At 33.6% G+C, this 14,407-nt stretch overlaps 1 protein-coding gene and 1 long non-coding RNA gene across 2 annotated transcripts; both read right to left on the bottom strand.

The window, feature by feature from the left end:
• Positions 1-1,473: 1,473 nt before the first annotated feature.
• LOC137831104 (uncharacterized) lies at positions 1,474-3,960 on the bottom strand. Its single transcript, XR_011084339.2, has 3 exons — positions 3,823-3,960; positions 2,296-2,357; positions 1,474-1,760 (listed from the first exon to the last, which is right to left on the bottom strand). It is a non-coding gene; the product is annotated as an uncharacterized LOC137831104 (long non-coding RNA).
• Positions 2,533-3,824, bottom strand: LOC137831103 (transcription termination factor MTERF15, mitochondrial). The gene has a single exon (XM_068638638.2). It carries the CDS (start codon positions 3,785-3,787, stop codon positions 2,645-2,647), a length of 1,143 nt encoding a protein of 380 aa, XP_068494739.2. The 5' UTR covers positions 3,788-3,824; the 3' UTR covers positions 2,533-2,644.
• Positions 3,961-14,407: the final 10,447 nt, after the last annotated feature.

Below are 14,407 nucleotides of genomic sequence, written 5' to 3'. Positions count from 1 at the left end.
TGTTTGTGTTCGAGAGCAACCTAAAAGAGTTTTTATCATTTTGTATCTATCTTAGGACGTTACCCTCTTTTAGTAAACAACCTTGTAATCTTTTGATCACAATTCTTTGTAATCTATGTCTTAGTCAGGAGTAATTGTGTTTCTAAAAATATTCAATGTTTAGCTAGGAGTGGTTATATATAAATAATACTCGTGTTTAGTTATGAGAGATTGGTTCCAAAGAATATTTGGTCTTAGCCAAGAGTGATTGTGTTCCAAATAATACTTGATCTTAACTAAAAGTGGTTGTGTTCCAAATGATACTCATGTGTTAGCCAAGAGTGGTTGTGTTCTAAAGAATATTCGATCCCAATCAAGAGTAATTGTGTTCTAAATAATACTCATGTTTAGCTTGGAGTGTCTGACTCCAAAGAATACTCATGTTTAGCCATAAGTGATTAGGTTCAAATAATACTTGTTTTTTAATTTACATCGTTAGAATGTCCTAGTAGAACCTTGATCATGTTGATCAAGAATTGTACAGTTTGGATTATCAGACAAATCAGTAATATCTCCCAGTCTAACCTAAGGAAGAGAGTTTTGCAAAAGCAAAACTTAAAAAATGTTTTTCACAAGGCATTTAAGTTATGTCTAACGTTTTTTCATAAGCATAATCTCTTAAAGAAAATTGCATGAAAATGCATACATATATCAAGTATAAAATTTATTTGTTAGTGTTCATTAGACAAAGATTTACCAAAAAATTTAAAAAGTTTTAATACACAATCCAACCCTTTCTTATTTTAATTTTAGCCATTTTTACATATTTACTTTAAATTATACAAGAATTGTGTAAAAAAAATTATATCATGTTTATTTATTACCTACATTTTTTTGTTAGATGGATTCTGAATTTAAGAATTAATTTGTAATTTATGCCACAGTATCAAATATCAAGCACCAGATGAAAATAAGCATAAAAAGACTAAATTGACCATTCTAATCCAACTAATAACCACAATAATTAATTATCACGATCAAGCACTTTAATATCAGGTTAATTCATATGTAAATCTTAAATATGTTCTTAATTTATGTAAAATTAAGAAATTTTAATTTCATTTCAGGTAATAAAAAATTCTTTAATTTTCATCCTCAAAAAATATAATTTTTATCAATGATGCCTGTTATAAGTAACACTCATTAAGAACTTGCATAATTTTTTAAAAGTGTGTCACTAGTGTATCTGATACAGTGTCAACATTTAATATTTCCAAAAAAAATCTATATCTCTAAAATAATTTTTATTTATTTACTTTAAAATGAAATTTAGAGACAAAAATAATAATTTCATATTTTAGAGGAACTAAAATAAAAACATATTTTACAATAAACAAAACCAAAATTTACTCACTTTATGAGAACTAAAACTATTAGTTTTAAAATTTTAAGGGACAAAATGAAAAGGAAAGTTACAGGAACCAAATCAAAACATGCTCATTTCTCATCAACTTAAAACATATTTAAGTCATTTGACAAATGGAAAACAATAATCTCTATTAATAAAAGCTAGCAATGAAGTTTCCATGTACAAAAATTGAAGTTTTATGAACAAATATTACCATTCTGAGCAACTGAACCAGATCAAACTACTTTAACTGGGAGAGTATTACCCTCTAGAGTATCAGAGGGCTTCTCAAAGAGCAGCAGATAAAAAATATTGGTAGCAAAACTGTGCCAAAGCTAGAGCAGGTGCTTTATTGAATTATTGAATTTCACCCCTAACAAGGATTGATAAGGCAAGTTAAAACATACATTTCTTCAAATAAACTTCAGAATTAAAACAACTGAGTGTTGGTGCTCCCAAATTCTAAAGGATAATCTAGTCTCATAAATAGTTCAAAGTGTAATATCATCATCATCAAGTAAAAGACAACAGTTGTCTTACAGGTATATACTATACAATCATTCTTAATAGTAATTGGACTAAGTGTGATACTACTAAAAAACATATACAATACGAGAAGCAAGGTTTAACTTGTTACACTCTAGCATATACTAATTAGAGACCCTCACATTTGCTACAAATAAACTGATTCCGTTTGTCAGATAACAAGACAACAACTGATAAAGATTGTTATTATGCATATTATGTACAGAAGTTAAAATCCAGTTAGTATATTGGGTTATTGTCAACACATAACAAAGGAAAGAAACTTTCAGCTAATAGAGTTGTATGTCAAACTTGAAGATTATTATACCATAAATTGTGAGATGGAGAATGGTATAAGGATTAGATAGAGACATAATACTTACAAGGAAATGCAGACATGGTCTTTGGCCTCCTTTGAAGGCCTTAATAAGAGATTAGATACCATCTGCTAATGACATTTACAAGTTAAGTGCACAACTATTCAGATTCACATGTGTTAAAACAAATTCTTCTCTTCACAGTTAAAGTGCAGAGAGAAGAAAACAATTCATCAATCTTACGAATCTTTATTTAATGTTCTCTGCCTATTCAAATTAAACAAAACAACCACAATCTGTAAGTGGTGTAACATAACATATGGCGAAAAATGAAAGGCAGATAAAATTAAAAGGAAATTTTTGGTATCAAGTACAGTCAATTAAAATGTTTCAAGCCTAAAGTATATCCAGATGATCAATTTGACTTCTGACCTTTGTATGCAGCCAATACTAGTGGCTCATAACTCTGAAATCGAGTGACATATTTCTCCAAAAACACTTTCTCACTGATCTTAATAAAGGTACTTATTTTCAAATCACTCTTAATCAAACCCTTTCTCTTCAAAATTTTAATAACTGCAAATCTGGGGATAACTGTCTTCTCCAAGTTGCATTTAAGAAGAGCAGGGCATCTAGCGATCTCTTCAGGGGCCAAACCCACATCCTTCGTCAAAAAGCTCATTATTTTAAGAATCTTGCTTTCTGATGAGACCATAAACTGGGGATGCTTTTTGAAAGCTAAAAGAGAGATATCACTGGACCAGCCACATTTCTCCAAAACTTCTAACTTCGATTTCCAAGATGCTTCACTTATATCTGCAAAAGCTTTAAGGGCCATAACAAAACTTGTTTTCAAAGGATCAAACCCCATTTCCTTCACTTTCTCCACAGCCTCAACAAATCCTGCATGCTTCATAAATGTGACACTAGGAAAATTGGCTACCAGGAGAGAAATGGAACCTTGAGGCAGGCCAAGCTGTCTCAAAACCTCTATGTTTGGAAGTGAATTATTCACCACATTTCTGCCGTTAAAGTGCCACAGCCCATTCTTTAAAGTGGAAACTACTTCCTTATCACAGCGAACTAGACTTCTGATTACCACATAACAAGGGCGAATGGTTTTCTCCAAGCTTGATTTCAGAAATGTAGGTTTCCTAACGAGGAATGTAGGAAGGTCAGTGGGTGAAAACCCAATAGAACGAAAGAACTTGAGTTTTGGCAAAAGGGTCTTGTCTGGATTTGACAAAAGCACGGAAGGGAGTTTCTTTACAAGGCTACATAACTGGGTCTCCGAGAACCCATAGTTCCCGAGAAGATCAATTACAGCATTTGCCCCATCTGGGTTTTTCAATTCCAACCTTTTGGAGAATTCCAGGGCCGTTTTAGGGGACAACCCACATGAATTGATGATGCTAAATGAATTAAAGGTGTCACCTTTGTGATGCTTTGTGTTTGATACAGATAAAGTACGTGAATTGAAGAAAAGAATGGCATTGTGACAAAGAACACCAGAGTGGGGGCTCCTAGTTGTTAATCTAGCAAGCAGAAAATGGTGCATTTGTAATGAACAATAATATTTTATCAATGACTCACCTACTTGTTACCACTTTGCAGTATTATGCTTCCCAGCTTCACTGCTTCAAATTGATTCAATTCAACAACCTCGAGTGATAACATGAGCGCGAGAATAAAAGAACATGAGCATTTCAGTTCAGAACATCAAAACGATGTCGTTTAGTCCGATAAGAAAAAAGGAAACAAGTTGACTGAGTTAATTTATGGAAAAAGATTCTTTTGAGACTCCAAAGAGTAAAACACTCTCATTCGACAACTTATTAAAATAAAATAAATATAATTAAAATATTAATTTAATGAATCGTTAAATATGTCATTTTACTATCAGGAGTTTCAATGTATCATCATTCTTAATTTATTGACTAATTTAAGTTCATTTTGCATAGTTTGTATAGGCTAGTCATATAGCAGAACGGATATGTAATATTTATTTCTTTAATTTAATGTTATATAATTCAATTTTAAAAAAATAATTATATTTTTTACGTCAATAAGATTATAGTTAATTATTATAATTTTTAAATAATTTAAAAAATATTTACTTTTATGTTTTTTTATGAAAAACATAATTTTAAAATATTTTTTATGTAGACGTTAATCTTAAGTTTATTTAATTCTTAATTTTATTGTAAAAATAAATTTATGGAACACGATAAACATTAAAATAAAATATATTTATATCTATTTATTTTAAAATAAATTCTTATTATCTACATGTATTTTCTATAAATATCTGGCGAGCAACAAGACGCACAAAAAACGACTTTTTTTTAATAGAGTGAATAATTATTAAATGAATATAGGATAACTAAAATTTATTAGTATTAAAATTACGAAAAATAAAATAGAAAATCAAATTCATAAAAGAATGATAACAAGGGGTAAAATATCCAATAACTTAAAATTAAATGTCGTAAAAGCTTTTGAGTTGATATAGATTTATTTGGAGTAAAAAATGTTGAACCAAGTGGTGTTCAAGTTTTGAAGAATCTAAATCCTTTGAAAGATGTTGAAGCCTCTGCTATGCTTGATGTTGCTGTGCTGGTTTAGCTTAGTTCTGGGGTAGTTTGGATGTTGTAATCCATCCTTTGATTAAATCTAAAGCATTAGCATTCTCAATCTTTGTGAAAGTAAAATGTTTTCAAACTAAGTTAAAACAACCGATTGTTTTATCGAAACAACCGATTGTTTATACTTAGGTGTTTTGAGAAAAAAGATTCAAAACTGTTTTTAAAATGGTTGAACTGTTAAGTACCAAACAACCGATTGATTCGAGGAAACATCCGATTGTTTGTTTTGGGACCATAACAGAAAAACTGTTTTCTGTTTGACTGAGCTTTAAATGATTTAACTGCTTACGCTCCAGTCATTAAATGTTTTGACCAATCTTTTAATGCAATTTAAGAGTTTGTTAAGATTTGATAACAAACTACATCTTTGAATATTTTCAGAAAAACAGATTTGAGATTTAAGAATCTTGGACAAGTTTTTCTTAAGAGTTTTTGAGTTTTTCAAAGAGCTGAGATTGTTAAGAGTTTTTGATTGATCAAAGTGTAAGGAATAGGATTCTGCTTGTATTGATTTCAGATTATCTTCTGTAACAAGTGTAATCCTTGTACTCTGTTGAACAAGTATTTCTGTGTTTTGCTGAGATTGGCTGTGTGTTCTTGAGGGGATCAAGATCAGCAATCTTAGTGTTGGTGTGTTGACCAAGGAGAGTGTGTTTCTTGAGGTGTTCAAGGTCATTCTCTTGGTTGTTGTGTAAGTGATCAAGGTGTGATTGCTTAGTGGATTTCCTCAGGGTTCTAAGAAGACTGGATGTAGCTCTGGGTTTGGAGTGAACCAGTATAAACAACTGTGTACAATTTCTCTATCCCTATCTCTTTAAATTTAGTTTTGTCAATTGATAACTGGTATAAACAACCGATTGTTTCGGTAAAACAACCGATTGTTTTTCCAGTATTGTGTTTTTGCTTTATGTTTTGAAAAACTGAATTCTTAATCAAGGTTTTCTTGAAGTATTTTTCATTCTAAGCTTAAAAGTTTGCGAAAATCTTTCTTAAACAATTCACCCCCCTCTCGTTTAAGGCCATATATTCTAACAATTGGCATCAAGAGCTTGGTTCTTGAAAGTTATTCAAGTTGATCAAAAATCTTTTTTCTTTGGCTGGAAAACTATCTTTTGAGGAAGGTGCTTCAATCTACAAACCAGCTTTATTCTGTGGATTGAATTATAAGTTTTGGGAAGCAAGAATGAAAATCTTCATTGAATCTATTGATCAAAGAATTTGGGATTCAATTGAGAATGGTCCTTACATTCCAAAGTTTAAAAAGGATAATTCTTTCATTGCAAAACCTTTGTCCAAATGGACAAATGATGAATGTAAGATGGCCTAGCTTGATCGGTCTGCTCAAAACATTATAGCTTGATACTAATGAATTTTTCAGAATATCAAAGTGTAAAACTGCTAAGGAAATGTGGGAGACACTCAAGGCTGCTCATGAACCAAAGGAAGCAATGACAAAGAGTCAAGCAAGAAGGAAAGAAGGCAAAATAAGAAAAGCCTATATCTTTGCTTCATGGCCAGAAGGGAGGATGACTCAAGTAGTGTAAGTTCATCAAACTCTTCAAACTCTGAAAATTATGGTCAATTGCTTCAAGCCTTTCAAGAAACGCATGAAGAAGCCAACCGATTGGCTCTCTTGAACAATCGGTTAAAAGAAAAGAACAGCTGGCTTGAAAACAGAGTAAAGACACTGGAAGAGGATTTAGAACATTCAAAAACAGATTTTGAAAATTTGGAAATCATTTACAAAAACTCCTCTTGCAAGTGTGATACTTTAGTTTGTGAAAATTGCGAAAATCTTGAAAAGAAGGTCCACTATCTTGTTAAAACAATGGATAAGCTTTCTAAAGGCCAATCCAACTTTGAGAGTGTTCTAGCATCTCAAAACTGTGTTTTTGGAAAATCTGGATTAGGTTTTAATCCACAAAACAAACAAGATAGATTTTCAAAATAATTTTCGAAAATGCTAGAAAAACAATCGATTGGACCATCGAAACAACCGATTGTTACATGCTTCTATTGCATGAAAAGAGGCCATCTATGAGGTTCTGTAAAATCAGAAAACATGTTCCTAAAGGGCTTATGAAGTGGATTCCTAAGGGAAATAAAGCTTTAATTGATAAGTATAAACCAGATGGACCCACATTCATAAGGGGACCAAATCTTTGTACTTGAAAATCTCTTTTGTAGGAAATCTTGGAGGAGAGCAAGCAACTATGGTACTGGGATAGTGGATGCTCCAAGCATATGACAGGGGACAAATCAAAGTTCCTGAGTATCTCCTTTAAGAAAGAGGGTCATGTCACCTATGAAGACAACAACAAAGGAAGAATCCTTGGGAGAGGATCCATAGGAGATGAGAACATCTTGGTAATCCATGATGTGCTTTTTGTTGAAGGCCTAAAGCATAATCTGCTGAGCATTAGCCAACTTTGTGACAAGGGATATCAAGTGATGTTCAAGTCAAACACATGTGAAATCTGTCTACCCAACATCAGTCACCTCAAAGTCTTTGGCTGCAGCTGTTTCGTTCTCAACAATGGAAAGGAAAGCTTGGGAAAGTTTGATGAGAAAGCGGACCTTGGTATCTTCATTGGTTATTCACTCACAAGTCATGCATATATAGTCTACAACAAGAGGTTGATGACTGTAGAAGAATCAGTTCACGTTGTCTTTGATGAGGTAGATCGCAGAATCAATCAAATCCCAAAGACCAGTGCTGAAGAAGATGAACAGAGCATCAGTTTGGAGAAGCTGGAAATCTGTGCAGAAAAACAACCGGTTGATTCGCAGAAACAACCGATTGAAATTCTGCAACAGAGTGAGCTGCCCAAGGAGTGGAGGATTCCTAGAGATCTGTCAGTGGAAAACATCATAGGGCAGATAAAGGAAGGTGTCTCCACACGTAGCTCCATCTCAAACTTCTGCAGGCACACAACTTTTGTCTCTCAAATTGAACCAAAGTCAATTGAGGAAGCTCTCAAGGATGAGAAGGGGGTTGAAGCTATGCATGAAGAGCTAAATCAGTTTGAAAGGAATGAGGTATGGTTTCTTGTGCCTAAAACTAATGAAATGAATATTATTGGTTCGAAATGGGTTTTCAGGAACAAGCTAGATGAGGATGATGTGATCACGAGGAACAAGGCAAGGCTAGTTGCAAAAGGCTACAATCAAGAAGAGGGCATAGATTATGGTGAAACCTTTGCTCCTGTTGCTAGATTGGAGGCTGTGAGGCTGCTGCTGGCTTTTGCGTGTATGAGTGGTTTTAAACTCTTCCAAATGGATGTCAAGAATGCCTTCTTGAATGGCTACATCAATGAGGAAGTCTATGTAGATCAACCACTGGGATTTGAAGATCACAAGTATCCCAACCATGTCTTCAAGTTGAAGAAAGCTTTGTATGGTCTGAAACAAGCTCCAAGGCAGTGGTATGAGAGGCTTAGCAACTTTCTGCTATCTCATGGATATGAAAGAGGAATGGTAGACAAGACTCTCTTCATCAAGAAGTCAAATGCAGAAATAATTCTTGTGCAAATCTATGTTGATGATATCATCTTTGGTGCTACACAAGATAGATTGTGTGAAGAATTTGTGGCTGCAATGAAAGGTGAGTTTGAAATGTCTATGATGGGAGAACTATCTTTCTTTCTTGGATTGCAGGTTAAGCAAACTAAGGATGGGATCTTCTTGAGTCAATCAAAGTATTGCAAAGAAATTCTCAAGAAATTCGAAATGGAGAATTGCAAAGAAGTAAGCACTCCAATGCCATCAAGCTGTTACATGGATGTTGATGCTGCTGGAAAGAGTGTAGATCAAACAAAATACAGAGGATTGATTGGATCTTTGCTATATCTAACAGCTAGTAGGTCGGACATCATGTTTGCAGTGTGTATATGTGCAAGATATCAAGCAAATCCTAAAGAGTCACATTTCAAAGCTGCAAAAAGAATTCTGAAATATCTCAAAGGAACATCATCTGTAGGATTATGGTATCCTTCTCATTTTCCAATACATTTAATTGGTTATTCAGATTCTGACTTTGCAGGTTGTAAGCTAGATAGAAAGAGCACAAGTGGCACTTGTCACCTTCTTGGCTCAAGCCTAATCTCATGGCATAGTAAGAAGCAAGCATGTGTTGCTCTCTCTACTGCTGAGGCTGAATATATAGATGCTGGTAGCTATTGCGCATAGATTCTATGGCTCAAACAACAACTTGCAGATTTTGGTTTACAAATAAGCAAGGTTCCTTTGATGTGTGATAACACAAGTGCCATCAATCTTACCAAAAATCAGATTCAACACTCGAGAACCAAACATATTGAGATAAGGCATCATTTCATCAGGGATCATGTACAAAATGGGAACTGTGAAGTGAAGTTTGTGGAGACCAAACTGCAGTTAGCTGACATCTTCACAAAGCCTTTACCAAAAGAGAGGTTTTTCTTCTTAAGAAATGAGTTAGGTATCCTTGATCCTAATAATCTCTCATAAATTTATTTTTGATACATGCAAAAGTCTATTTGTGAAGACAAATAGGGGGAGAATTAATTGGTTCTTGTATATCTTTGTCTGATACTGTATAAAATGTTAAAATCTCTTATATGAAAGTGTTTTCTGCTGCTGCTGATAGAAACAACCGATTGTTTCGTGTAAACAACCGATTGTTTATCATGTCTTATGCTTTGAATGAGTAATAAACTGACTTGCTGCTGTAAGAAGCTTTGGACAGTATAAATGCTATTTTTGCAGGAACTGCTTCAGATTTAATCAGATCAAACACAAGCACCAGGGATTTATCTTCATCAAATAGGGGGAGATTGTTGAACCAAGTGGTGTTCAAGTTTTGAAGAATCCAAATCCTTTCAAGGATGTTGAAGCCTCTGCTATGCTTGATGTTGTTGTGCTGGTTTAGCTTAGTTCTGGGGTAGTTTGGATGTTGTAATCCACCCTTTGATTAAATCTAAAGCATTAACATTCTCAATCTTTGTGAAAGTAAAATGTTTTCAAACTAAGTTAAAACAACCGATTGTTTTATCGAAACAACCAATTGTTTATACTTAGGTGTTTTGAGAAAAAGATTGAAAACTGTTTTTAAAATGGTTGAACTGTTAAGTACCAAAACAATCGATTGATTCGAGGAAACAACCGATTGTTTGTTTTGGGACCATAACAGAAAAACTGTTTTCTATTTGACTGAGCTTTAAATGATTTAACTGCTCACGCTCCAGTCATTAAATGTTTTGACCAATCTTTTAATGCAATTTAAGAGTTTGTTAAGATTTGATAACAAACTACATCTTTGAATATTTTCAGAAAAACAGATATGAGATTTAAGAATCTTTGACAAGTTTTTCTTAAGAGTTTTTGAGTTTTTCAGAGAGCTGAGATTGTTAAGAGTTTGTGATTGATCAAATTGTATGGAATGGGATTCTGCTTGTATTGATTTCAGATTATCTTCTGTAACAAGTGTAATCCTTGCACTCTGTTGAACAAGTATTCATTTCTGTGTTTTACTGAGATTGGTTGTGTGTTCTTGAGGGGATCAAGATCAACAATGTTAGTGTTGGTGTGTTGACCAAGGAGAGTGTGTTTCTTAAGGTGTTCAAGGTCATTCTCTTGGTTGTTGTGTAAGTGATCAAGGTGTGATTGCTTAGTGGATTTCCTCAGGGTTCTGAGTAGACTGGATGTAGCTCTGGGTTTGGAGTGAACCAGTATAAACAACTGTGTACAATTTCTCTATCCCTATCTCTTTAAATTTAGTTTTGTCAATTGATAACTGGTATAAACAACCGATTGTTTCGGTAAAACAACCGATTGTTTTTCCAGTATTGTGTTTTTGCTTTATGTTTTGAAAAACTGAATTCTTAATCAAGGTTTTCTTGAAGTATTTTTCATTCTAAGCTTAAAAGTTTGCGAAAATCTTTCTTAAACAATTCACCCCCCTCTCGTTTAAGGTCATATATTCTAACAAAAAAAACCTAAGTTCATTACAACTAATGAACCTAACAAAGTCAACAAAAATAGTGGTGCTTAAAAAACCCATAAATTTGGATATGCTATATTATTAAACTAATTCAATCCATTACAGGGACAAATAATTTATATTGAAACGGTTATCGTCGGTTAACTTTTTTGTCGATTGACTTGAGTGGAAAGCTCTACTTCTAACCTATCTCCTATAAATCATGTTCTGCGTCTTCTCGTTGTACTGGAACGTGACTCTGTTATGTTAGAACAGAGAGGGCTTCACCTGTTGATGACACTCTGGAGATCAAGACAATGAGAGCTTACGAAAATATATAAGTATTTAGTTTCAGTCTAGTATTCGGAAACAAAGTACATTTATCTGGGGTCCCAAGCCCTTTTATAGCTTACTCGTTTAACAACTTTCACTCATGAGAATCTAATCTCAACTAAAAGAATACGTAATAGAAAAACATATTGTTCATGGGCACCTTCACTCACGGTGCTACAACAAAAAATAATCTTATGCACCTTTATTGATGAGAATCAAATAAATGAGGCTTTTATTAATGAAGGGAGAGGTCATTCACCTACACATATGAAGTTCTTCCTTCTAGTCTTTTCAAAATTAAAAAGAAGACATAAAATAAAGAGATGATCAAGCCATAAAGCCAAAGAAGTCTACAAGCTTTCAAGAATAGGCTTCATTTAAATATCTCTCTTTATAGTTTCTTTTATAAATTTGTAAATAATATAAAATGTTTAAATACATAGTTTTTAGGAAAGGTGCTTAGAGGGAAACCTTAGATACCTCTTTTGTAAAAGCATCTTTAGGCATTAGTTTAGAATTTTCTAGAAGAGTACTCTTCATGCTTCATTTAGGCGCTATTAGTAAGTAGCATATGAAGAGTCTTTTGGATAGCTTATGTTGTAAGCTTCATGACCAGCCCTTGCTCCTATAAAAGGAGGGCTTAGGTCCTTCACAATGCAGTTTTGGAATTTGTAGTAAAGAAACTCTCCCAATTTGGTGATTGAGTGAGTGAGATTTGATTTCTCCTCTTCCTAGTCTCATCTTGAGAGCCTTGGTTCCCTCAAGTGGCGGAAATTCACACTTATCTTGGAGCAATCTCACTTCAAGTGGCGTGTTCATCAACCAAGTTCTTCATCCACATAAGTTTCCTCTCTTCTCCATTTAGTTCTTCCATTTCCATGTCCATATGAACTCTAAAACAAGTGTAGTTTCTTTTATTCGGTTCATCTTCCTTTTCTTGCACTTTTGTTCGGTTCTTTTCAATTTCTTACCGTTTTAATTCAGTTCAGTAGCTCCTTTTCATGTTTTGTTCGGTTCAATTGCTTTCTTTAGAGTTTCAATCGGTTCATTTACTTTCTTGTTCAATTTAATCGGTTCAATTGGCAAGAAATGGGTCTTCCATGTGAGTTTGGTGTTTGGTGCAAGTTTTGGTGAGTTCTTGAAACATAGAACATTGATCCATTTCTATTAAAACTGCCTATTCATTCTCCAACTCAAGTTGATTTCATAAAATGTCAAAGAATCATCTATATCTTGCTATTGGAATCACATCATGTGGTATCATGAGTTTCGGTGTGTTCTTGTTTAATTTTTGAGTTGTGTTGCACTTTAATTCAAGAGCTCTATCTTTTGGTTGTTTCTTTTCTGTTTTTAGGATTATAATTGAGTATTCTTGCTGTTTTCTTAATTGTGCCTACCAAGTGTTTGTGTTTTTTCCTTTTTGAATCCATACAAGTTTTGTCATAGTCTTGTTTTTCCATGAATGTCATCACTTCTTGTAGTACTTTTATTGCATTTTTTGTTTCTTGCTTTGGTGTAATACAGTTTTCTGCATTTGTATCTTGATCCTTTGTGCATTTTCTGTTTTAGAATGGAGTTCATACTTGTATTTTAGACCTATACAAGTTCCTATACATCATTTTCCATTATGTCTTTGCTAGTTCTTAATTCTGTTTTTCATTCCTGTTAGGATTCCTCTGTTTTCTGAAAACGTGCTTACTGTTTTTCGTTATTTCAATTGATTTACAAACTGGAAAATTCTGGAATTCTGGATTTGTGTTCTTCAAAGTGTTATAAAAGCATAGAAAAAAGAATTACTCAAAAATTCAAAGTACACAAAAAATGATAAATAAAATACACAAAGTGTACAATTCTGTCGAAAAAAATACGGTAATCTGGCAGCTATTTTGAAAAATTTATCTCAATTAATTGGAGTACTGTTTTTAAGTAATTCCAGTGCCATTTTTGAGCTAAGATCTTGAAATTTCTATGGTTAAAGTTTCATAATCCAGTTCGCTTTATATCGTTCAAGTTAAATCAGTGAACATCAAGCACAGTTTGTATAAAAAATATTTTCCAGTAGTTTATTTTTGTTTTCTTCATTTACTCTAGTGCTTTTCTTTAGGTATTCTTTTGTGTGCCTACTTTGTCATTGAGTTCCTTATTTTCTTGCTTGTCTTTTGTTCATTAATCTTTGCGTTTGTCATACATCTAGTATTCCTTTTGTTATAGCCTTTTATTGCTTATACCTTTTCTTGTTTGTCTTCATTGCTTCATTGGTTTTGTTGTGGTTGGCTTTGAGATTGGTGTGCGTTGCTTTGACATCTTTCATTTGAGGATTCCTAGACCTCAAGATCAGATTGGTGCAGGGACATTATTTCTTTGAAGAGTGACTTGTTGTCAAGCCAAATTCGCTTCGGCAGTTTGCTACCAAATTACTTTTTGCTAACTTTGTTTTCTTAACTTTGTTTGTTGTTTGCTGTTTTCTTTTATACATGGCTTCATATTACAGCAGTGGTTCTTCCAAACAGCATTCTTCTAGCAAAGCTGCTGCTCTTGATGAATTAAAAAAGGCAAAATGAACCATTAATCTCAATGATGAAGCTATAAGAAAGTTGGAGGAAAGATTACAAAGACTTGAAATGAAGCAAGCTAGGTCCTCTCATTCTATTCATGGAGAGCATCATCATCATAGACCTTCATCAAGAGGCTCTTCCAATGATCATGGACGTGAAGAAGATCATAGAAGAAGGAGACCTCAACCCAACTTTCATGGATTTAGACCATCTCATGCTCATGAAGATAAACGTGAAGATGGCTACTACCGAAATGCAAAGACTAGGCTACCTTCGGTCCAACTTCCTTGTTTCAATGGCTCTAGTGATCCTAATGTATATTTAGATTGGGAGGCTAAGTGTGAACAAATATTTGAGACCCATAAGATCCTTGATGAGCACAAATATAAGCTAGCCACCTTAGAATTTAGTGATTATGCCAAAGAATGGTGGCGTACAATTGTAATGGACATTATGTATCGCAAGAAACCTCCCGTGGTTTCTTGGAATACTTTGAAAGAGTATATGCGCGCGAGGTTTGTTCCTCCTTCTAGGAAGGAACACTTGTTGAAGTTCCAAAGGCTTCCTCAAGGACATAGGATGGTAGATGAATACTTTAAAGATTTTGAAACAACTTTGACTAAAATGAATATGCATGCTAATGAAGAGTCAAAGATAAAATGGTTTGTCCGTGGTTTAAGAAGAGA

Source organism: Phaseolus vulgaris, chromosome 6 (genome assembly GCF_051622355.1).
Source record: "Phaseolus vulgaris cultivar YP4 chromosome 6, ASM5162235v1, whole genome shotgun sequence".
In the NCBI taxonomy this organism is placed as follows: domain Eukaryota; kingdom Viridiplantae; phylum Streptophyta; class Magnoliopsida; order Fabales; family Fabaceae; genus Phaseolus; species Phaseolus vulgaris.
The sequence above is the reverse complement of the archived record's forward strand: the minus strand, read 5'-3'. Positions and strand labels throughout refer to the sequence as shown.

Coding starts and splice junctions, on each gene's coding strand:
- LOC137831103 (XM_068638638.2), bottom strand. CDS start 3,787: ATGCACCATTTTCTGCTTGCTAGATTAACAACTAGGAGCCCCCACTCT.